The sequence below is a fragment of the Phoenix dactylifera genome, chromosome 1, assembly GCF_051530095.1.
Source record: "Phoenix dactylifera cultivar Ajwa chromosome 1, Ajwa_hap1_PhDact_Kaust_v1.1, whole genome shotgun sequence".
Taxonomy (NCBI): Eukaryota; Viridiplantae; Streptophyta; class Magnoliopsida; order Arecales; family Arecaceae; genus Phoenix; species Phoenix dactylifera.
The window spans coordinates 19900253-19925544 of record NC_143190.1 but is presented as its reverse complement, the minus strand read 5'-3'; the positions used below and the strand labels follow the sequence as shown (position 1 = coordinate 19925544).

The window sequence follows — 25292 nt, the reverse complement described above, 5'->3', positions numbered from 1 at the left end:
ATCACAAAGCAAACTCATTTCTCTGAGCTTTTGCTGGATTTTAGGTGGCTTTGTGCAGCCTTTATCATGATTTTGTCTCTTTTTCTGTTTCCATTACCACCAACTCAGTGCTGTTAAAGCCACCTACTTAGCATCATTTATGGTCCCTAGACAAGCCACCTTCTTTCCAACTCAAACCAGCAGTCCTCTCTCTCTCTCTCTCTTCTGGGCCCAAGAGATTCTGAAGCAGAGCACAGCTGTGTGGAGCTCCTGTCTTCTTCTTCTTCTTCTTGCACAAGAACATATCTGAGATAGCTACCATTCATTAAAGAAACCATCTTGGGTCTGCTTCTTTGGCTTTCTTGCTGCTACGCCTGTCCCGAGTTAAACCAAAAGCGTGAGAGCTCCGCGTTTGGTTTCCTTCTGTTTTGCTCATTTTCTTCGGCCGTTAGGTCAGGTCGAGTCAGTTCGGTAAATTCAAATTCGACTTAAAAACTAGTTTGGGTCCAATGTTAGAATCCAATCCGGACCCATGGATCTGGATTGATTCGGATCTATATGGGTCAAATCAGGTCGGATGACGGGTTGATCTGACCCGTTGGCAGCCTTATCAGGAGCGTAATAGCATATTCAAACAGAATGGCCACATTATGTCCACCTGTACCACTTTTGATTTTCGGATGGTGACACCGAACCAAACGACTCCTGTTGGCACAATAGTTATTCCAGCCACCGGACCGTCGCTTTTTTATTTTTTATAAAGAAAAGAAAAAGGCAAGAGAGCGACGCTTGGAGATGCACTACCCAAACTACAGAAAACATAAACAAAAAAGAGAAACCCGGCCGCCTTCCTGCGGCTCCTCCTCTCTACCGTCCCTGCACCTCCTTCCCCCCAACCCCTCCTTCCACCTGTCGTTCTCTTCCCAAAATGCCCTCATCCCACAGCCCTAGGACTTACAGCCCCCACTCCTTCTCCTCCTTGCGAGCTGCCCCCTCCCTCGTCCTCGTCGCCCTCCTCCTCTTCCTCCTCTTTTATTCCCTTCGCCGGCCCGCTCCTACTTCCCGGAATGCCCTTGCCCATTCGTCAACTACCCCAGCCGACCTCTTCCTCTCCCTTTCCCCCTCTGCCAACTCCACCATCGCCTCCCACCTCCACGACCTCACCCTCCACCCCCACCTCGCTGGCACCCCCTCCGCGGCCCCCGTCGCCGCCTACGTCCTCTCCCGCCTCCGTCACGCCGGCCTCCACACCTTCACACGCGACTACACCCCACTCCTCTCCTACCCAGCCGCCGCCTCCCTCTCCCTCCTCCGCCCCGACGGTACCCTCCTCAAGCCCCTCTCCCTCGCCGAGCCCGCCGATCCCACAGCCGCTGTCGTGCCCCCTTACCACGCCTACGCCCCCTCCGGCGCCGCCCTCGCCCCTGCCGTCTACGTGAACTACGGCCGCGAGGAGGACTACCGGGCGCTCGACCGGCTGGGCGTCCGCGTGCGGGGGTGCGTGGCGATTGCGCGGCGTGGCGAGGGGTACCGCGGGGGGGTGGTGGCCCGGGCGGCGGGGAGGGGGGCCGCGGCGGTGCTGATCTTCGGGGACCCCAGTGGCGGGGTGGAGCGGGGGATGGTGAGACTGGGCGGGGTGGGCGACCCGCTGACCCCCGGATGGGCCGCCACCGCCGCCGCCGGAGGCGGCGGAGGAGAGAGGCTGGGGGTGGACGACGAGGAGGTCAGGAGGAGGTTCCCCAAGATTCCGTCGATGCCCGTGTCCGCCGCCGTGGCGGCGGAGATCCTAAGGACGCTGGGTGGGCCCCGGGTGCCGCCTGACTGGAGGGGCGGCCCGTCGCAGGACGAGACCGCGGTGGGCCCGGGCCCCACGCTGGTCAACTTCACGTATAAGGTATACTTCACCTGCCTTATAGCTGACAACCGTTGTTTTGAACTCTTGCTACTCTTCACTGTTGACCTCTGTGAAGTTTTCTCTTGTTGGTCGCTGAGCAGCTTGCTGCTACGACTGAGATAAGTAGACTGTAGTTCAATGCCTCAAGAACTCATGGGCGTCAAAAAAGGGCGTGGTTGTAGCTTTGCACCGCATTGGGCCCACAAGAATTAGGACTATAAGAAGCAGTTCTATATGACTTTGGATTGGTATGATGTAAGCATCAGTTTGATCCACTGGTCGTGAGGGGCTGGGTTTATGGATCTCTTGGTGTGGTGGACCCCACTAGAGGGGCGGGTGTGAAGCCTTGACTAGATCAGCGACTGTGTTCCCGTTTGTGAAAATTTCTTGCATTTCTGGGACTACATTATGAGACTCCATTTCAATTTTTTTAATAAACATATTTCTTATTCAGGTCTTCGTACTCAATTTTTGAATATTTTTTTTTTAATTTCTATGGATGTATTTACACTTGAATGATTTAATTTTTCCGGTTTACCAAAAAGAAAAATTTCTTGCCTTTTTGAACAAGAACAAAATGTTCATGGGTTATAACACCATTCATTCATGCTGACATATGAATTCGACATAGAGACACTTAAAATTTTTTAGGTTTCTTGACATGTCAACTTCTTGGACACTTGGGCACAACGCGACAGTTTAAGATACCTTGACACATAATATAATGAAGGCTGTTATGACATCATCATCCCATATTGGTTCTTGGCGCTCATACTAAACATCTAATGCAGCAAAACTTCAAGAATCTTGTCTATTTTGTCTGCTTGGAAAAATCTGATGTTACTTGTTGGAAATTATAGGCATGCATACATGCATGCTTAGAACACGAAGTTAAGTATGATGTGCTGACATGCTGGCTTCTAGTGTCATTCTTCTGACTCTGCAACACTTGATAGTTTGTGCCATCTACCATATAACACTGGTCTCTTGCAATCGCTATCATAATGCACATTGTATTTGCATTGTACATCGTTCTAGTTCCGTCCACCCACATAGTACTTGGTTCAAGTTACACTTTTATACACTAATATTTTGCTACATTTACTTGCAAGTTATTGCTTTTTATATACACTAATATTTGATAAATAGGAATTAAAAATTGCCTTTTGTTTATGATGTTTCTTTTCTCAAGGAAGATAGAAAGTTGGCAACAATCCAAAATGTTTTTGGTATAATAAGGGGGAATGAGGAGCCTGATCGGTACGTTATCCTTGGCAACCACAGAGATGCATGGACATTTGGTGCTGTAGACCCCAACAGTGGAACTGCTGCCCTCCTTGATGTTGCTCGCCGTTATGGTACTTTGTTGCGCTCGGGTTGGAGGCCTCGAAGGACCATTATCCTATGCAGCTGGGATGCAGAGGAGTTTGGAATGGTGAGTAATGTATATAGCAAAGAGTGGAACGAGTTGGCATGAGTAGTAAAACTGAGCACAACTTTAGAAGCAGACTTATCTTCTATCAAGCTCAAATGCATATAACATGCGAATCAAAATTCTTTAAGATACAGAGGAAAAATTAACTCAACTATTAGTGCTGCGTGCAAACCTAGAAATAGCTTAACCAGGCCTTTGTGATTTTGTTGTCCTAGAGTTGGCATGTGTTGTGTTTATTTGCTTGCCTTTTTTGTTTATTGTTGGGAGGATTGAAACAGGTTGGTGTTGATTTTTGTGCTTCTGAGAATCATCATTTACAAATGAAAAGTCAGGTCAAATTCAAACTGAACCTATTCTAGATGCAACTGCTAGCAGCTACCTTTTGGTGCTAAGATGTTTTTCATCTGATCAAATTGTTTTGCATTACATCTTATTAGGTCAATAATTTGTCTGGTTCGGGGATTGAATTTAACCTAGCACCTTATGTATACGATCCTAGTCATCATGCTATGGAACACACATGGTAGAATAAGTTGCAAGTTTAAAATTTCCATGATGCAGTTATGAGTGCTCGAACACATGCATGCAGCATTCTTTGTGCATATATTTATATGATAAAGTCAAAATTCAATCGTAAACACTTGCATAAACATGCTGAATCATTCTTCTGCATGCACATGCTGAACATCCAAGTTTTGAGATGGTCGAGTTGGACTAAGGTGCTAGATTAATCTTCTAGTCCAGAAAGGCCCGAGTTCAATCGCACTAGCAGTGCAACTTGTTCTTTATTTTGAAGATGTGTATCTTCATCTGATCATGGTGCTTATTTCAGATTGGATCAACTGAGTGGGTTGAGCAGAACCTTGGAATTTTGTCTTCAAAAGCTGTTGTCTACTTAAATGTTGATTGTGCAGTTCAAGGGCCTGGCTTTTTTGCTAGTGCAACTCCCCAATTGGACAAGCTATTAGTTGAAGTCACAAAGCAGGTAACATCGAGATGTAGTATTACTAGTTATTTTGTGCTGTAATGTGATATTTCTAAAATGAAGATGATGCTGACTAATTTTTCTTGGCAATATTTTCTATCAAAAAAAAATATTCAAAAGCTGACGTATGTTTGAGAAAAAAATACATCTGTAAGCTTTCCATGACAAGCTGCTGACTTTTGACTTAATTTTTGTGACAAAGCTAGAACTGATAGTTGTTGAATAGCCGACCATTTTCTTGATAAAGATCCAAGTCTTTGTACATTGAGAATGAGCTGGTCCTAGTAGTCAATGTTGGTAGTGACATAAATCTGCTAAACATAATAAGTCTATCATGTTCTACAATTTGAGATTCCTGTTATTCCATTTGTGAAGTGTTGATTTATCATATTGTTTATTCAGATCAAAGATCCGGATTTGGAAGGCAAAACTGTCTATCATACATGGGTGGCAAGGAACAATGGCATCAGTGTAAGATGTTAAGATTTTAAATCTGTCAATTTTCTTCTACTGAAATCAGCTTCTTCAACTTTACACCAGCATTTTATATACTCAACCGAAAATAAAAAAAATTCAGGGGAAAATAATAATCAAATGCTTTAATAATTTTTTTCTTGTAGAATTTGTAGTTGATCATATTGGAGATTTTCTGAATAAAAGATGGATTGTTTACTTTTGTTCATGTGTTTGAATAAAGCAGGAATTGGCCAACATAAACATTTCTATGTAAATGCTTGAAATTGAAATGGTATTTTGTTATGTCATCGAAATCACGTGGATTTGTGGCGTGAGAGTACCTTGGATCCTAATCTTTTGTGGCATAATTTATTTTTCCACTAGTTGTTTGAAGTTGTGCACAGAATATGATTCTTCAAGTAACTTCTGCAGATAGAAAGACTTGCTAGGACTGATTCAGATTTCTCTGCATTTTTGCACCATGCTGGAGTTCCTGCGATAGACTTGTACTATGGGAAAGGTATGCTGCTTTATGCATAGTATAAGATGACATTTACAGTAGAAGTGTGAAAATTGCTTTTTTAACCATTTTACTAGGGTTGAGAATAAATAACCAATAAATTGGGGAATATGGAGCATAGCATGTTATTATTATGTGCTTAAATTTTACATGTAGGCAGATGCCTTTTGTTCTAAAGAAATTGCTTGTGCATGAGTTATGTGTAATTCAGAACACAGGCAGCATTTAATACTAGAGTTTAACTTTTTGTGTGACAAATATACTTCGAACATTACCTAGAAACTAATTAAGTACTTTGGTAGGTAACTGCCAGAACCAAATTACAGTTATGTGGACTATTAAAATTTTATAATGTAATTCTTTTCTCTGAACCCACTTAAGTTTGTAAACCTCATCCTTGCATGACATGCTGGAGCGATATAGTTTTCCCAGTATCTCATTTGTTGATTATTGTACATCCCTTGGCATTTACTTGCTAAGTTTCTGAGATATGATATATGTTCTATAATCAATGGTGTGGGATATTTGGAAGTAGAAGAATGAGTCAGCCAATTAAGAGGAGCCTAACTGTTCAATTTCTTTATCCAATGAGATAGGACTCCGTAACTTTAAGTGGTGTGAAAGTGGATCGTTATTTTTGATATTAAATTTTCTCTGTTATGGTTCCTAATCCTATTATTCCAGTACTATAAATGAATGACCAACAGGCCTTATTGAAACACTAAAAAGATCACGCCTAAAATTTCATAACGAATTTTACCATGAAGGTGACTTCGGTGATGTCATTAATTCAGCCAATGGATGTTATGCTGTTGGAAACCTTTTAGCATGATTGAATGGCCGAGACCAATGGAACCAATCACCTGACAGATTTCTTGTTTGCCATTCTCTTTTTGTTGCCAAGATGTTGCCTTCATTCTTTTCCCTTGGACACTCCTTCCTTTCATTCCTTCAATATGTATGGATTACATGTCACTAAAAGTGGAAAAACATTCTTATATCAACTATTCAAGGTAAAGTGGTACTTAAAATTTCAAACTTTTGAAATAAATGTGCTGGACACTAATTGTGGTTCAAGTGGTAGTGGCTGAAAATTAGCAATCGATTTGAATTTCCTAAATACATTGATTGCATGCACATAGACATAGCCGATGAATGAGGCATGCTAATATCCTATTACCAATTTATGTATTTAAGGAGTTGACAATTCTATATTGGGCAAAAATGTTGCTAATTGATAATACCTGCATGCATACCTGCATAGGATTTTATAGGGCTAATATCCATTTCACAAGAGTCACTTTTATGGATGGATATATAGGACTTTTTTTTACCATTATTTTTCATTGACTCTTTTGTCATATGGTTTCTGTTGTTTCCTATACTACTTCTCATTTATTAAGGGCTTGTTTGGATGCTCATCTAGCTTCTATATGATGTCTCCCACACGAGAGGGAAAGGTAGTCAAGGTCTACAAAACTGATACCGGGAACCATAGTGATACGTTTCTGGTTCGCTACAGCATGGTCGGTATTATATGGTTGGTGCACTACGTTATGCAACCCATACCAAGATAGGCTCCTAATAAACTGGGTGGTGTATGACACTTCTGCTCGGTTTGGACCGGTATCAACCCGTTCAACTCACGTAATGAACTGATGCTCGATACCTTAGGGTATGATACAATATGGGGAAGTACGATACCTTGAAAAGTACAAATAGATGAGGTAGAAGGATAATAAAATCAATGGATCACATAAGTCCATTTATTCTAGAATCCCAAATTTCTGAGATATCAAAAATATACTTTTCAGTTAGATTTTGGTATTCCAGAAGGTTTGGGATTGGGGGATTAATGGTTATGCCAATTCCTCAATCTTCTTTTTTCTGTTTCCTGATTGAGCAAGTTCCTCCCATATGTCAGATTACATGGATAGGGTGATTTGGCATCCAAATAGGTCCTAAATCATTTAGGTAATAGAAATAACTGATTATTATTATTATTATTATTTTTGGTAGATGATATCCATAAGTTTTATTAACATTAGAATTGCTAACCCTGTATTATTCTTCAGAATTTTCAGGCTACCATACTGCTCTTGATTCCTATGACTGGATGGAAAAACATGGAGATCCAATGTTTCATCGTCATGTAGCTAGTAAGTTTTCCATATTCCTATATACATTTGCTACTCTAAGACATGTTTCACATGCATGTGGATATGCTGGTCTCTTAGGGGCTGTTTGGATTTTCAAAGAGCCTGTCCATGGAATAATTCATATACAGTTGGTTTTTAGGAAAATTTGACTGAGGGGAGAGAAGTTTTACCGATATTAGAAATTTGGATTCATAGATCCCAAAATAATTTGGACACCGTGAATCACTTTCTACATGGAGCTTGGTATCATGATATTTTGGAAATGTACCGGTGAGATGCTTCCCTGATCTGAATGAAATTCTTCTCGTAAGTTGCTGTTCATCCAGAACTTCTAACTGTGATTGGGCTTTATCCACAGACAGCTTAATTGGGCATCCAAACAGGCTTATTGAAAGAGACTCCAACCACTAAGCTACAAAGCTTTTGCTTCTGATAGAAAAGAAGAATGAGGTTACAAAAAAAATTGAGAGGTTAAAAATTCAGAGATTCTGCTACCCTGAAATTTCAGGATACTACCTGAGGGGTGATTGTATTATCCTCTGACATAGCTCCAACTAAATAACTAATATCTGCCCATTGTCAATTTTCTGCAATAAGTTGGATGTTCTTGTAGTGTTTCATGCTGGGGTATCTAAACACCTTTTGAACATTGTTCTTTGCATGATTCTTATGTAAGCTATTCTGAACAAATAATTGTAGGTACCTAATATATTTTATAATTAAGTTTACAATTTGTATCCTGCCATTTACAATTTACTCCTGATGTCGAAGCCTTTAGACCATTTGGTTTATTAGATTTATGATCGGAGTTAGTTGAGTCAAAAGATTGATGCCATATGCGAGTAAAAATCCCAAAATTTTCAGCTGAGCGCATTTCTAAAGGCTCTTTTTTCTGTGCTGATTTCATTTGTTTCTAGGTCTTTTTTGAAGCATGGTATGTCCATATGGTGTAAATCCATATTTATTGCATTCTGCTGACCTAGTTGCGTGTGTTGCTCCAGTTGCTGAAATTTGGGGACTTTTAGGTCTTCACTTGGCAGATGATCCGGTCCTACCTTTTGATTATCTCTCTTATGCTGCTCAGTTGCAGGTAAAATAGCTACTTCCCCCAGTTATCATCAGATGTTTCCTTTTAAGTTGCCCTGATTCACTTTTCCTTTTTCCTTTTACATGAAACAACACTACTGTTGTTGTATGGTTTGAATAACTGAATTTACTTGTGTAAGTCCCGAGGAATCATATTGTGATAATTTTAATTGTAAATTGGTCTTTTGCTTGACTTGGTTGTTTATTAGTAGATGTGGTTATCTCTGGATGCAATGGTTGGAGTTTAGCCGTACGACTGAATTATTTGGTGTCGTATTGTTAGAGGAAAACAAGTATGTCAATAATATCTGCATGTTGTTTTAATGATACTTTGATAGTGCTTTCTTAACATTTGCTTATAAGCTTGTCTGTATGTTGCTGAACTTGAATTACTAATGATGGAGTTATGTTATAAGTTGTACTTGGAAGTTTTTAAAACATGATATGAGCTTGCTAAGAAATTTTATGCATATGAAGTTTGAACCAATAATTGGTATATCTGTAGGCTTTTTATTGCTCTTAAGCTGTTAGCCATAAAATATAATAAACAAAAGGTTGTCTCAGTGGAACTAGGTTTTCCATGTGGAAAGCATTTGCAGTTAGTTTTGTTAGAATCTGATCTACATAACTGAAAGCTGGATGTTCTTTTTACTTTCTACAGGAACATACAAATGAATTAAATGCCTTTCTGAATGGTGGGGAATTTCTAAAGCCTGTAAATGCATCCATTCATGAACTCACTGTTGTAGCCAATGAAGCTTCAGAGGAAGGAAAGGTTGGTGGTGAAACTTGCCATCGGACTTGATCTTTGCATATTGTTAATTTTTTTCTTAATTCTACTGATATCAATATTTTAATTTTGTAAGTGCTGATATATCAGTAAATAATAATTCTACATAGTGGATGCGGTCAATATATACTCTTAATCACTTCTTCGCATCATAAAGGTAGATTTGTGGGTAAGGTATGCTGTACCGGCCCGTACCAGCCTGGTACGAACTGGTCCAGGTAGGGACCGGTACCGGATCAGCGTGGAATCCGATACCGGGAGCTTTTCATTGAAAAACCGGCCGGTACGACTGCCGTACCGGTACAAAACCGGTACGTACCGGTCCGGGCCGCCATCGGTATGCCGACTGGTACCGGTACGGCGGACCTTGCTTATGGGAATAAATTTTCGTTCTTCCCTCAAATCATCCTACTTTTATTGCTAAAAGAGGCATCTGGTCCATCACTAACTATAAGTCTATAAAATCAATTGATTTTACGATCTTGTTCCACTTTGTTCTTTGCCTTATTGGATTCTTCCCACAAAAAAAAGAACTAGGACAACTTCTTTCTTTGGTTTTCTAAATAATCACCTAGAGGCCTACATTACCTAGAGTACATCAGCAGAAATATTGACCTGAGAGAGCATCGATATGTTGTTTGTTTATTTATTTGTTTGTTAAAGGTTGGTGAAATTTTCTGCTGGAATTTAGAAACCTTTTTGACCTATCCTGTCAAGGAGTGGCAGTCTCATCCTGGCTCCTATTTAGGTAGTTGGCACTTAAGAATTGGCAGGGCCGACTAGAAGAGGGATTAAGAGGGCTTGCATGAATGAAACATCTCCTTCTTGATCCCTTGTAATTTACCCTAAATACTTTCGGTTCTTGTATGAGACAAACTGCCTTTTTATTTATCTATTTATTTATTTACTTATTAAGAATGACACAACAATTTGTCATAAATTTGCTAGCATTTTGCATCTCACTATTGGTTTATTCTCATCATTAGTTGTCATTTAAAAAAAATACATTTGTTGAAGAAATCCGATGCCTAGTAACTTTTCAGAACCCAGTTATTGGGTTATCATTATCACTTAAATGATTGCTATTTAACTTTCTTCTTTCAAAACTTACAACAGAGACTGCAAGAGCAAGAAACCTTGGAGGGTTTTGCTGCACTGAAGAGACGGGCTTTTAATGATCGCCTTATGCTTGCAGAGAGAAGCTTCCTGGAAGCTGAGGGCCTTAAAAGGAGAGGGTGGTTTAAGCATCTGGTAAGCATAGTACACATAGAAATTACTGGTAGAACCTAGGGTAATTATAGTAGGTACCATTAATAGGCATTTATTTATAGTTTTCTGGCACAGTCATGTTAAAGTCCAACAATGTGGTTTGTCTCTTTAATGAAAATCCTATTAGTCTGTTCAAGTTCCTGTTACATGCTTTGACACAGCGGTAAGTGTTGGAATAATTATGAGCATTATTAAAGTTCCTGTTCTTGCAGTATCTATTATAGATTTCTTAAACTTTACCCTCCTGCCTGTTGACTTCTTAACTAGGACAAGGAAAGAAATCTTACACTAAACAGCACCTGAGGGTGTTGTCAATGAGGCTTTTGTATTCACTTTTAGCTTATTTGTTTGCCTTGACATTCGAAAGCATTATCTTTGTTGCCCAAGGAGACAACCCAAGAGGGGGGGGGGGGTGAATTGGGTTTTAATTAATTATTGATCAATTAAAAATAAGGTGAGTGATTAACTAAATATATTGCAAGTGAATTAGTTAGATCACTAGATGCAATAAGTGAAGAGAGTGAAAGAGACAAGGTGCACTACAAACACAGAAAGATTTATAGTGGTTCGGAGCCAACTCTTGCTCCTACGTCCACTTCCCAAGCCGCACTTGGGAGTTCACTATAATCCCTAGGATTATAGCCGGTTGTTTTACAAGCTCACAACCCAACTTGTTGTTTTCACGAGGTCATAACGAACTCTGTCGGTTTTGACAGGCTCACCGACTAGAACCATCCGATTGTTTTTTCGGATTCACAATCAAACCCAGTTGGTTTTTTCCGGTTCACCAACCACAACCTTACACCGTTGGTTTTATCTTTGGCTTACCAACAAACCTTACAACCCTTGATTCAATCCCCTGATTCAATCAAGTATACAAAATAAGAGTTTAAAAGTTCTCAAAGAAAGCTTCTAAAAAGCAAGTGTGAGACAATATAAATAAAAGTTGAGTTAGAAGCCCTCAAACAGATTTTAAATGAGGAAGTGGGGGCTTCTCGATTTCTGAGTCGCCTCTTGAATGTGCCGAAGAATGGAGGACAGTAGTAGAGCCTTGAATGCGAAGGAAGCACTTTTTGGTTTGAGTTGAATGCACTTCTTCCTTCTTTTTTCTTGGATTCACTCTACGGAAGCTATTGATGGTTGAAATGCTTTAATGCTCAAATGGAATAACTCTCTTGTTGTCTATACTGTTCACTCTGGCTATTTAAATGGTTCCTTTCGAAAACTAGCCGTTAGAGAGAGATTTGGAGCCGTTCTGTCCCGTCTGCACATCCTGACAATGTATCCGTTGGGATCGGAGTCGACTCGTGCGATTTGGAGTCGATTCGTGCGATCTAGAGTCGACTCGGCTGTTACTGGAGTCGACTCGCGCTTTACTGGAGACGACTCGCCCGCTGTTCCAGATTTGAATTAAAGTGCATGCCTCGTCCTGGGATCGAATCGGACCAAACTGGAGTCGACTCGCCAACAGCTGGAGACGACTCGGGCACTTAGGAGTCGGCTCGTTCTCAGGGTTCCAGAAACTCAACTTTCTGTTTTTCTTCCTCGAGTCGACTCGGGTTTACTTGGAGTCGACTCGGCTGACTTGAGAGGCGACTCGAGATCTTCAGGAAACGTCTTGTTCTCAGAGACCGCAAAAACTGATTCTCTGTCTTTTGAACTGATCTGCCTCGGAGTCGACTCGGGCCTTGTTGGAGTCGACTCGGCTAACTTGGGGTCGACTCTGAAACACTTGGAGTCGACTCGTTCACAGGGTCTTCGAAACTGAGTCTCTGCCTTTCAGGCTGCTTTCCTCTGGGAGTCGACTCGGACAATCTGGAAGTTGACTCGGCTGATGTGGAAGACGATTCGAAGTCTTCGCGAGACGGCTCGTTGACAGGGTCTAAAAAACTAGCGTTCTGTTTTTTGTCTGTTACCCTTTGGAGTCGACTCGGGATCATCTGAAGTCGACTCGGCAAGCATCGGAGTCGACTCTCAACCTTTTGGAGTCGACTCGTTAACAGGGTCTAAAACCCATCGTTCTGTCTTTCTGTTTGTTCTCAGTCGGAGTCGACTCGAAGAGTTCTGGAGTCGACTCGAGCTTGTGCCAGAAACTCGAAGTGTGCCGGAGTCGACTCGCAAGGTTCAGGAGTCGACTCGTGATGCAGACTTTGGTTCAAATAGAGTTCAATACTCAACCAAACTATTTTGAACCAAAACTCAAGACACTTAGACAGAAATTCATAAAGATTTACCTAAAACACTAGATTGAATTCATTAGAATAACATACTCCAATGCTTTGAGCTCATCAAAATCAATTACGGAATACTCAATTACTCCACAATCTCCCCCTTTTTGATGATGACAAAACATTGAGTATTTGTAAAGGGAATTGCTCATTCAAGAAGTGATTCATAGTAAAGTTTTGAAATGAATTCAAATGTCTAGTCATTTAGTGTATCCAAAATTGAAAGGTATGAGTCAGTAAACTCTGAAATTAAAGCTCCCCTTTTCATTTGGAATTATATAAGCCTTCAAATCATGCAATCAATTGTTTGGCTTATATGTCTTTAATGAATTTGCTTTCTTAGAATTTCAGATTCTTCCCCTCAACATGTGCATTCAATTTTGTTTGAACTTTGTTCAAGTTTTCTTAAATTTCTTTTAATGCTGTAAATTTGAACTAAAGTTCTTAATTATAGAGGAAAATTTGACGATTTGTTCTTTAATATGATTCCACCAATCTCCGAATATCCCTTGAATAGATTCTGGAGATTACTCCTTGAGGAGCCCCAACGGAGGAATAATGAACCTCGAGGTATCGAATCCACTAAGAACAAATCACATTTTGCTTAAAAATTTTCTTGTCTAGTGATTCCCTTTACTTGCAATTATATCATATGTTCTTCCCCTTTTTGTCATCATAGCAAAAATGTGAAGTATCAAAGAGTCAATGTACACAATACTCATAACACAGTACTCATAACACAGAAAGCACAATGTACACAAGTTTTTAGAAAAGACTTTTTCAATTCATTGTAAGTATTACAAAATTTGAGTACAATGATTGAAAGTCCAGAAGGACTTTAAATGACAATAAAACAAAATACAAGTCTAAGAACGTCTAGAAGAAGATGAAGCTCCAATATTTCTGCGCTGACATTCCATAAGTAGACGAACTCCCTCAGAGATGTTCCCTAGTTGCGCAATAATTTCTGAAGTAGTCGTAGCTTGGGTTTGGGTCAGTTGGGTTACGCTGTCGGTGATTGTATCAAGCTTGTCTATGACAGCGTTTGCTACCCTTTCAGCTCCTTGATTCAGGTTCAGTAGCTCAGACCTCACCGAGTCTTGCATTTGCTTGGTAGCTTCCTGAATTTCGGAGAATTTCATATACTGACCCTGAATAAGACTCCTCATACTGGACAGCTCCTTGACTTCGGCAATCATGACAGACACTACTACAGTGGAGGGGGTCAAGTTAGTAGAGGGTGTACTAGTGGTACCTCTGAGTTCTCTCAAAATGTCATCCCTCAGTTCTCGGAGCTGCTCACTACTAATCCTAACCTCAAGGGGTTGCTGAGATGGTGGTATAGTGGAGGAAGGGCCACCAGTAGATGAAGGGCCAGCAGTGGATGGGAAGGTGGAGGGATCTGCAGAGGTATCCGGTTCATGTTCAGAAGTGGGTGAGAGAGGAGCAGTGGGGTCAGATGGTATGGTAGAGGAACCTTTTCTAACCCAAATACCCTCAACCTTATGGAAACCCATTCGGTGGAGTCCCCTCGCCCATATGGTCAGTGAAATGGAGTGAACGAGAGGGTTCCCCCCTAGGGATAGGAACCTCTAACTCCCTAAAGATCAATGTGAAGAGCATACCGTAGGGGAGACTCAATCTAGGTTTATCTAGGGGTTCACTAATATAACTGTAATTAAGTTTTGGGAAGTTGAGAGGGACGTCATGTAAGAAATTGAACATTAAGGCTAGGTCTTTTTCAGAAATGAAATCAAATCTACCAGTTTTGGAAAAGAGGGTGCGAGAGATGATACTAAGTAGGAGGCACATTTCAGCAGAGAGCTGATTTGCAAAAACCTCCTCAATGGGGGATTGGGGTACTCTTCCTAGAATGGCCGTAAGGGCCTCAGACCTATCAGTAGGGTGAGTGGGAGCTATACCCTCTCGAGAGAGGTGGAGGACTCGTGCAATGAGGTCCTCCGAGATGCAGATGGGAATGTTGGCTACCCTCCCTTGAATACCACCGCCACCCCGTGTGACGGTGCCATAGAATTTCCGAACTAACCCAGGATATGTAGGAAGGTCAAGGGAACAAAAGTACTCTAAACCTTGAACCCTAAGATGATGCCCTAGAGTGAACCCTTCACGGGAGAGGAAGTCAAAATCGACCTTCCTTCCAGTTGAGACAACCCTCCCGGCGCACGAACGCGAGGGAGTCGACCGAGGCGGAGAGGGAACCGAAGGTGGTGACCTCATGGGTTCATTCCGCGCCTTGGACCGTCTCTCGGCGCCGCTCGCTGTGAGAGGTCTCTTTCGGCTAGGGACAACGGCTTTCCTAGGCATCTTGACCTATCCAAGGATGGAGAGACGTAAAAAGGGAGGAAAAATGGAGAAGTGGAGAGAGAAGGCGGAGACGATCGGGGGAGACGACTTGAGGGTTTTGGAACAGTGACGGCTGAAAAGAAAGATTGGAAAAAGTCATTTCGTTTAGGGTTAAAAGACGGATTTCCGACCTCGAGTCGACTCCTGAAAATTCGCGAGTCGACTCGCCCACGAGTCGACTCTCAGAATCATCCGAGTCGACTCGAGCTCTGGCACATAACCAAAATCTCAGTTAATACCGTGCCAAAAGAGAGATATGGTAATCTTTAGAGCTCTAGGAATGATTTGATGATCATAGACGTGGAATACTATATCAAACGTAAATTAATGATCAAAATCAATGAATGAGAGAAAAGAATCAAAGAAATGGATCAATCACTCCTAACCCTCTTCTAAGAGTACAAAATCGATCTTCACTCAAGGGTTTTGTGAAGATATCAGCAAGTTAATCATCAGTACAAACAAATTCAAGCATCACATCATCATTTAACACATGATCTCTTATGAAGTGATGTCTTATCTCAATGTGTTTAGTTCTTGAGTGCTGAATTGGATTTTTAGTTAGATTAATGGCACTTGTATTATTACAGTTTATGAGAATCTTATCTTGCTTAATGCCATAATCTTCAAGTTGTTGCTTGATCCACAAGATTTGAGCACAACTCCTGGCAGCAACATATTCGGCCTCCATCGTAGATAGTGCAACCGAGTTTTGTTTCTTGCTAAATCATGAGATTAAGTTTTCTCCTAAGAATTGACATGATCCGCTGGTTCTTTTTCTATCAAGTTTACAACCAGCAAAATCAGAATCAGTGTATCCTATTAAGTTTATGCTTGATTCTTTAGAGTACCACAATCCTATATCTTTTGTTCCTATTAAATACTTAAAGATTCTTTTAACTGCAATTAGGTGTGATTCCTTGGGATTAGATTGATATCTAGCACACATGCATACACTAAACATGATATCAGGTCTACTTTCTGTAAGATATAACAATGATCCAATCATACCTCTATGCAGCTTTTGATCTACTGACTTACCTGATTCATCTTTGTCTAGTTTGCATGATGAGCTCATGGGGGTGCCAATTGACTTGTTTCCATCCATATCAAATTTCTTTAGCATTTCCTTGATGTACTTAGCTTGATTGATGAAAATTCCTTCCTGATTGTTTGATTTGAAGTCCGAGGAAGTAGTTCAACTCTCCCATCATGCTCCTCTTGAATGTGCCGAAGAATGGAGGACAATAGTAGAGCCTTGAATGCGAAGGAAGCATGTTTTGGTTTGAGTTGAATGCACTTCTTCCTTCTTTTTTCTTGGATTCACTCTACGGAAGCTATTGATGGTTGAAATGCTTTAATGCTCAAATGGAATAACTCTCTTGTTGTCTACTACTGTTCACTCTGGCTATTTAAATGGTTCCTTTCGAACACTAGCCGTTAGAGAGAGATTTGGAGCCGTTCTGTCCCATCTGCACATCCTGACAATGTATCCGTTGGGATCGGAGTCGACTCGTGCGATCTGGAGTCAACTCGGCTGTTACTGGAGTCGACTCGCGCTTTACTGGAGACGACTCGCCCGCTGTTCCAGATTTGAATTAAACTGAGTCGACTCGGACAATCTGAAAGTCGACTCGGCTGATGTGGAAGACGATTCGAAGTCTTCGCGAGACGGCTCGTTGACAGGGTCTAAAAAACTAGCGTTCTGGTTTTTGTCTGTTACCCTTTGGAGTCGACTCGGGATCATCTGAAGTCGACTCGGCAAGCATCGGAGTCGACTCTCAACCTTTTGGAGTCGACTCGTTAACAGGGTCTAAAACCCATCGTTCTGTCTTTCTGTTTGTTCTCAGTCGGAGTCGACTCGAAGAGTTCCGGAGTCGACTCGAGCTTGTGCCGGAGTCGACTCGCAAGGTTCAGGAGTCGACTCGTGATGCAGACTTTGGTTCAAATAGAGTTCAATACTCAACCAAACTATTTTAAACCAAAGCTCAAGACACTTAGACAGAAATTCATAAAGATTTACCTAAAACACTAGATTGAATTCATTAGAATAACATACTCCAATGCTTTGAGCTCATCAAAATCAATTACGGAATACTCAATCACTCCACAATCTTGTTAGAATCTAAACATTGAGGACACATGATGACTTGTTGACAAATGAAACTTGGGCTAGTAAATAAAATACTAGATGGACCAATGGAAAGAAATGAAATATATTAATGTTCTAAAAAACTATGCCACCTAAACCACCTAGGTGGGGCTGCCGAATGGCCACCCGGCTATCTGTTTTAATGTTTCACATCAAGTTCTGAGAATGTAGGATGGAATCAATTTATGCATTGGTATTGCGTGTTGAGGAGTTGGAACACATAATGACCCTACTCCATCTTTCTTGATATGTTGTGTTTATTTATTTATTTTGGGATTCTAATTTATTTTGCATTTTTATTTATTAGTTTTCAAGAATATTATTTTTCGGTTGTCTTGAGCTTGGGTGCTGACTTAAGCACTCGCCTAGCAACTAGACGCTAGGCTGACCCCTTGCTTTCCATGTGTTGCCTGCAACCTTTTAAACATAAAGGTATTTTCATATGTCAGAAACAGATAAGGCATCACAAAATGTCTAAAGCATGAATGGTCATCAATCATCATTATAGAACCTGAAAAGCAACTTTGGTAGAATTTTCATGACGTAGTGGTACTTGAGATGCCTTGTTCAAGGTATGCTAAGGACTAAATGAAGTTTTATTAGAATTTTGTTCTTTTTTTAGGGCAATATGAAGGGATTTCATGTGATGCATTTACTTGTTTAAACCATAATCTTAAACAATGTTTTGATCAGCGATTACAAAATATTCTGATTGACTGTATTTTGATTATTGATCAGATATTCAGATCTGTGTTACAACTTGACTATGACACATGGCTTTTTAAGGGCTACATGTAGAACAAACTACGTGCCAGAAGTTTCTCCTGGGGGTAACTACTAATAAAAGTTAAAATAGGGGGTACTTACCTAATAATATGCATACGGACCATCATTAAAGCGTAGTTATTGCTGTAAATAACTGCCTAAAGGTGGATTTTGCTATAAATCACTATCCAAATGATTTATTAAAGTAACTATCCAAAGAAAGTTATTTGTGGAAGAAACAGCCAATTAGTATTGTTATGAGTGCTTGAGGTCATCATTTGGCAGATGTACCCAAACAACATAGGGCATGATTTTTGATTTTTACATCAAAATGGGCTTGTACGGCTCTTTATCTTTGCATTTTTATGTTTCTTCAATAAGTTGTAGGTTGTTCTACCCATCTTTCATTATTTCAAGGTACAGTCTTGGAGTTGTAACCATTTACATTTTGCAATTTTTCAATTATTGTATCTTTGGAATCCTTTTGATACTTTTTAGTTGTAATACTTCTGTTCTTCGATATGAAATATGGAATGCTTTCATGGTTTAAGCAATTGATGAATCCATCTTATTGATTTTAAACCATGTCATGATTGTTAGGATCATGCATAAATCATATGAAATCAAATCATGGATCAATATCATGGTAAACACTAGGAATCAAATCAAGGCTAGCATTATGTATTCCTTACCACACGACAAAATTTAAGTTGTTGTTGAGGTACATGAAAGGACTTTTTAGATCTCGAAACATTGACCATTTAATTATCAATTTCAAAGAACAGATCATTGATTAGAGAGAAGTAACATGTTGCAAAACTTCTATATATTGGCTACTTTGTCATGAGCAATGACTTTTGAATGTAGTCATACAAAATATTTCAGGCACTGTTTTAAATGAGCCATGAGGTGTATGTGGCCACATATGCCCCTTGACTACATTGCATTTTTTATATGCATTTTAACATATGTGCTTAGATTGCATATGGGTCAATACAGTGGTCTACTAATGATTATATGGTCACATATGCAGCCTATTAGATTGTAGGGCTGCATGTGAGACTTGATTAGCATTGTGGGGCTATATTTTGGGCAGAAGATCTTGAATTTGGGACTTTCTACACCAAAAATATCCTCTTAATTGGTGGTATTCATGCTTGGATGGAGGCTCAGGATTAGCCTCATGGAAACCTTATATTCCATAAGGAGGTTCTATTTTGTGGAAATACTCTTTAATAGAACCTTAGCTTTAGCTGATCATGAACAAGAAACCACTAGATTTACATGCTGGGCTGGGAATGTCACATAGCTCGTGTTGGATTAAACGTATTCGAGGTTGGAGCAATGAACCTAATTGAAGTGGCTTGTTTTGTACTAGAGAAACCCATGTATGAATAAGGATTGACTTTACTTCCATAGCTAGCTACTCTAGATTGGGGGTTTGGTCCTAATGGTGGGAGTAAAGACACTTTCCATGCTTTATATCTAGAGTACTTCTTTATTTCCTTTATTGTTATTGTTTTTCATATTATTATTCATCCATATTATCATCATCATCGTCATCATTATCAGTTGGATTAGAATCCGGATATAAGGTCAAAAGTCTTATATTCCTGACTAGTTGATGGGGGCTCGACACTAATGATCTGAGCCATTAGTGTGATCTACTACTTTTAAACTACTTCCACACTAAATTCACGTGCTTTGAGATCTCAAGGATCTCTAGACTACACATCGAGTGGTCAAAAATATATATATTTTTTTATTCAAAGTATCTTGTTATGTCCCTGATTCGAGATCGCGGTAACCGCCACATACTCATTGAAAACTCTCATCACAAGCATGCAAGGTATGTCAACATAATATCTTAAACAAGCAGTGGAATAAATTTAAATAACTAAAAGCCATAATTTAAATAATAAACAAATCCAACTGACAAATAAAATTTTAAAGTTTTACATTAGTTAGACTTCAAATAATGACCCTATAAAAAGCTTATAATAAATCTAAACTATATGGATATTATCAAATCTCGCTTCTAGTCTCACTCCCATAGTAGGATCCATGTCTGAAACTAAGTATTTGCATCTGTAAAGAAAATCTGCAAAGTAAAGAAGGGAAAATGACCTTGACAGCCTATTAAGTAATGAATACCTTAACTAGATAATTCATGTAATAACATAAAATATAATGGTTAAATATAAATTACAACGAATTAGTGTAAAGACATAATGAATTCTATTTCAACTACAAATCCAGTAAAACCAATATCTTTTAAATATTCATATACATAATCATAAATCTGTTCGAAACAAATCATATTCAACTCCATAGCCTTTAACTACGACCATACTTATACCTCATGGCTAGGCCAGAAACAGAAACAAAACTGCATCTATATCCTGCGGAGTGGGCCGGAATATCATATTTATATCCTACGATGTGGGCTAGAATACCACATTTTTTTATACCCTATGGTGGGGCTAGAAATGAAAATAATGAGCTCAATAATATTCAAAGTGCTAATGCATAACCTCCAATTGGCAGGGTCTATAACATAGGCTAAGAGTTCAAATTTGCTACATATCATAGTTCTTTTTACAAAATAACATATAAACCATAATCCAATCAAAACATGCATATGGGTTATAAGATCATTAAACAATATAATAATAATCTAAAAAATATTACCTCAAAATTGCATATCTATTTTCCATTCAAAATAAAATCTCATAAAATTCATAAATCATATATAAATCAATTAACAATCTATTTGATGTTAAAAGTAATATTATATGAATGAAAAATCTAGAAAAGGTAGATTATTACTTTGCGTGAACAACGAGCAAACAAATCCTATTAACCTTGAGATTCTCCTAAAAAACCTAATATCCGAACTTACATTTCTATTAAAATTAAATCATGATTAATTTAAGAATAGAAATTCTAAGTTTCAACACCCGCACAAGGCTGGCCAAGTGAGGAGTGCTTGACGCTCGGGCTGTATGACCTAAGTAAATTCATCCAATCAAGGTCAGACTAGGCTCAATAGAGATTGGGGTTAACTAAATAAAGGCCAAGGTGGAGGCCTGTACGCTACTTGGTGGTCAGGGGTCAGGACCCCCTTCAGCAAGGTCGATCAAAATCACTGAATAGAGTCCTTTATCAGATCCAATAACCTTAGAAAGTCCAAGTAGAGAGAGAAACAAGAAAGAGAATGGGGAAGAGAGGGAAAAGAGAGGAAAGAGAAAATGAAGATCCTCTCTCTAATGAAGAGGAGAGAAGGTGGCTGGAAGTGGGGTTTGGGGACCAGCAAACAGGCAACCAGTGGCAGTAGGTGGCTGGCGGCGAGAATCAACTGCAAAATCGCCAAAAACAGGGTCCTTGATCCTTTAAATCATGCGATCCATGGCATCCTGATGCCCAAAGCTCTGGCCCAGGCTACAAGTCGTCGTTGGGGACTAGGGAAAGACCATGACGACGAGCCGCCAGTGGTGAAGGCAGCCGAAGCAAGAAGCAAAAAAAAGGCTAGTCTTCCAAAGACAAGGAAACAAGGTACTGCCCTTTTTAGCCCAAAATCTGGTGATCACCAGTCGGAATCGGGGCTCCAAAGACCACAAAAAAGGAAGAGAAGCGTCAACTAAAGGTTGCTAGATTCTTACCGGACTTTCGATGGCGATTGGCCTTGACCATAGAGCTGGTGGCGGTTGGCGATCGGGGGAGAAAACCGAAGGAAATCCGACAACAAACTTCGATCGGGGGCTGGGTCCTCCGGTGGGGTGGAAGGGAGGTTGGAAGAGCTCGAGGGATGTCAGAATCTGTCCTAGAGTCGGATTCCATTTGATGAACTCGAGAGGAAGAAGAGCCCCATCAAGAGTCTTCTTTCTGCTCCACACGTGTCACAATCGAGCCCTTTTTTTTTTTTGCTGGGTCGAAATCCTTACATCTAGGCTTGTCAAGTGGACCAAGCTAGGTCTATTGAGCTGGGCATACCCATTTTGAGCGCTTGATGCTTAGGTTAGGAGTTCCGAAATCATATGATTTTGGTATGTAAGTAGCTTGGAGGAGGTTATAGATCCTATCCAATGGCTTGGATCATTGATGTCTGGCCTCCTCGTCCGATCAAGACTAATTGGATTTGGCTTGAAATCTAGTTGACCGAATTCTAGTCGACCTCTATTGTTGTTGTTTTTCATTATATTTATTGTATTTTATTTATCTTAAATAGTTAGAAAAAACTAACATGATATGTGCTTGCATGTGCAGCTTATGTACTACATGTGTGCTATACAGAGTGCACATGGGTTGGGTTGGTTCGGGTTAAAGGCCAACCCTTAACCGACGGAATCATAGTTGGTCCGAAATTTTGAACCTAGATCCAAACCAATCACTTTGGAACCAAGCCCAACAAACCCAATGAAGATTAGGTTGGTTTGAGTTGGTTCTCAGATTACCCAAAAGTTACAAAAAAAATTCAGCAAACGAATTAGTGCTTTTATTTGAGGTAAATTAATAATAGAAGGTGAATCACAGAAAGCAATATATAGTATATTCAAAGGCATCTTAGGGCAACAAAATCCAAAATATCTATAAATCTCGAAATATAACATGTTACAAACTACCACCACAGTAGACAAATTATTTATTAAGAAAAGTACTGGTTAACCAAAATGAAGAATTTATAAGAATTAACATTGTAGTATATAATATCTATTAATATATTGCTATAAATTAATTTTCTATGTATGTATTGTATTTATTTGGGTCTGCATTGGGTCCAAGTTACCCAACCGCTTAAGCCAAACTGGAACCAATCCGATTGGGTTTTTAAAAATTTTAACCAAGACCGACCCATTCCTACCTTGAACCCAAACCAAACCAACCAAACAAGGGTTTGTTCAGTCTTGGGTTGACCCAAACATGTGCACACCCCGTACGGTTCCTTGTCTGTCTGACTACTTTAGCTGCATTTGAAAATAATGTTTTCTGGTGTATGTTACATGACAAATTTCCTTGAACTTTCAAACTGAGATGGAGCTCCGATGTTGCACATGTATGCCAGACTCAACTTGTCATGTTTTTAACCAATACAGCGTACATCGTTGTTGATTGTTTGAGTAATGGAAGCTTGGTGTCCTGGTTGAATTAATTGCTAAAAGTAGATAATTCGATTTTAAAATCATTTTCCTGGATTGGTACTTACCTACCCGGGTCTCGTTAATTTGAGTCTCTATTCGAGAATGAAAGATAACATATAGTTTCCTAGTACATCATATTTTCGTGAATATCTTTCATAAAGTTAAAACTATTCTCTTTTAATTCACTGCTGCTTTTAGTCCAGTTATGCATGATCTTTTGTCATTGTACATTTGGTACTTTTCAGGACCTGGTAACTAATTGTGACCAGTGTCGCAATTGCACTATCACATCTTTTTGAGGCTTATGAAAATGATATTTAGAGATCCAAAAATATTTATCTAGTTACAATGTCTATCATATTAAAAGAGCCAAGCTGTCTCTTGCATGGTGTAACACTTGCGTTACTTGTTTGATGGTGGGCAGTTGTACTCGCCTCCTGAGGACTATGAAAGCAATATTACTTTCTTTCCTGGTATAGTTGATGCCATTGCTCAAGCCAGGAAGGCTGCTGAAGAAGGGCAAATGGGGATCCAACATGAGATATGGAGAGTTGCTAGAGCTATTCAAAGGGCTGCCAGTGTTCTTAGAGGAGAGCTTACTTGATGGGGCAAGAAATGAAACTGGCGTATTTGTAATATCTGTACGTAAAAGTTGCTATTCTCCCCAAAGTTAAGGATGGAGATTGACATTAAACCCTATAAAAAGAATGTAAATTATTTTTTCATAAAGTATATCCACTTTGGTGTGTATCATGTTTGGGTAGTGTATGCAAGCAGTTGATTAAATCATGTCTGGCTGCTCTTATGCATGCAGTTGATTAAATTATTCTCTACTGTTTCAATAGCATGGGAAACCATTGCATGATCAAAATCCTTGTTTACAATAAAGATTCCTTTGACAAGGCCCTGATGGTAGGCAGAAATAATTTTCCTCTACCAGCTAAATGAAGAACTTGTGAATTGGGAATGGCAATCGACCAGTTTATGACAGGCTATGTTCAAGTTTAAATGTGATTATAAGATGTTAGAGGTCTCTTAGGAAGCAGCTCCATTATACTATGCACTATTACATGCAGTGACCTAAAAGATGTTAGAATTTTGTTTTCAAAACAACTGTCATTTGTGGTAGTTACTCTTCTTGACAATTGGAAGGCAGTTGCACTTTTATAAATACTAAACATTTGACCCACGCATGATTCATCGTATCGGTTTGAATTGAACGTTATGAGATATAATGTATCGGTTTGGTATCGTTTTCAGTGCAAGTGATATACCGATATTTGGTATATTGAAAAAATTTCGTATCATACTAATACTATGCTAGTATGGCATTGGTACGAGGTCCAATATTGAGACCGCGAATCTTAGACTTAAGACTTTACTTTTATGAACAAAATAGTAGGGAGAATAGAAGGATGGTGATGGAAGGCTCAACCTTGTGCAGACAGTGCAATATTGCTTCACTCAGTGCTAAGAGCAATTACTACTTGTCACAAAGTTGATTTTATGAATTTTTGAAACGAGAGGGTTTCTAAATTGAAAGCATGCTAAAGCATATAGGTTGGGAGTTCTTATGCTCCCTAGATGTTTCCACGTACCCCAATCTAGTAAGAAAATTCAATGTAAACGTCAAGTTTGGGGTGAGAAGCTTTGAGTCACGGTCAAAGGGACTCGTATTCTGCTGGATAGAGTGAGTTTGGAAAGAATCTTACATATGTCAACTGCTAGACCATCAGATGACTATCTTGAAGAGCGTCAAAAAAAATTGCAACTCATTTTGGAAAAAAAAAGTAATTGAGATGGAAGAAGTCAGTGTAAGCCAACTTTTAGTGGAAATGAGACTTCTTTATCATATAATCAGCCCAATTTTCTTCCCCAAGATGGAAAGATTTGACTTTGTCTTAAAGAGAGATATTTAGTGATGTTTCATGTGCTCAGAGCGAGTCCCATGAATCTGCCTTCACTCATATTCCGCCACATACACAAGGCAGCAAATAGGTTGAAGTTATCTCTACCTTACAACATTATTCTGACCTTGGTGTTTAGGGAACATGGTGTAGTGCTTGACGGAG

General features: G+C 39.7%; 1 protein-coding gene across 2 annotated transcripts; it reads left to right on the top strand.

Annotated features, from left to right (window-relative positions):
- The first annotated feature begins 766 nt into the window (after positions 1-766).
- Positions 767-24009, top strand: AMP1 (Peptidase M28 family protein). Of its 2 annotated transcripts, XM_008778918.6 has the most exons (10): positions 770-1873; positions 3066-3308; positions 4141-4293; positions 4696-4764; positions 5182-5269; positions 7345-7428; positions 8430-8518; positions 9176-9289; positions 10421-10555; positions 23645-24009. In XM_008778918.6, the coding sequence occupies exons 1-10, from the start codon at positions 908-910 to the stop codon at positions 23822-23824; spliced, it is 2121 nt and encodes a 706-aa protein (XP_008777140.3). In that variant the 5' UTR covers positions 770-907; the 3' UTR covers positions 23825-24009. The 2 variants fall into 2 exon arrangements, with proteins under 2 accessions (XP_088577207.2, XP_008777140.3); XM_088721081.2 differs by lacking the exon at positions 10421-10555 and having other exon boundaries at positions 767-1873.
- The last annotated feature ends 1283 nt before the right edge of the window (positions 24010-25292 follow it).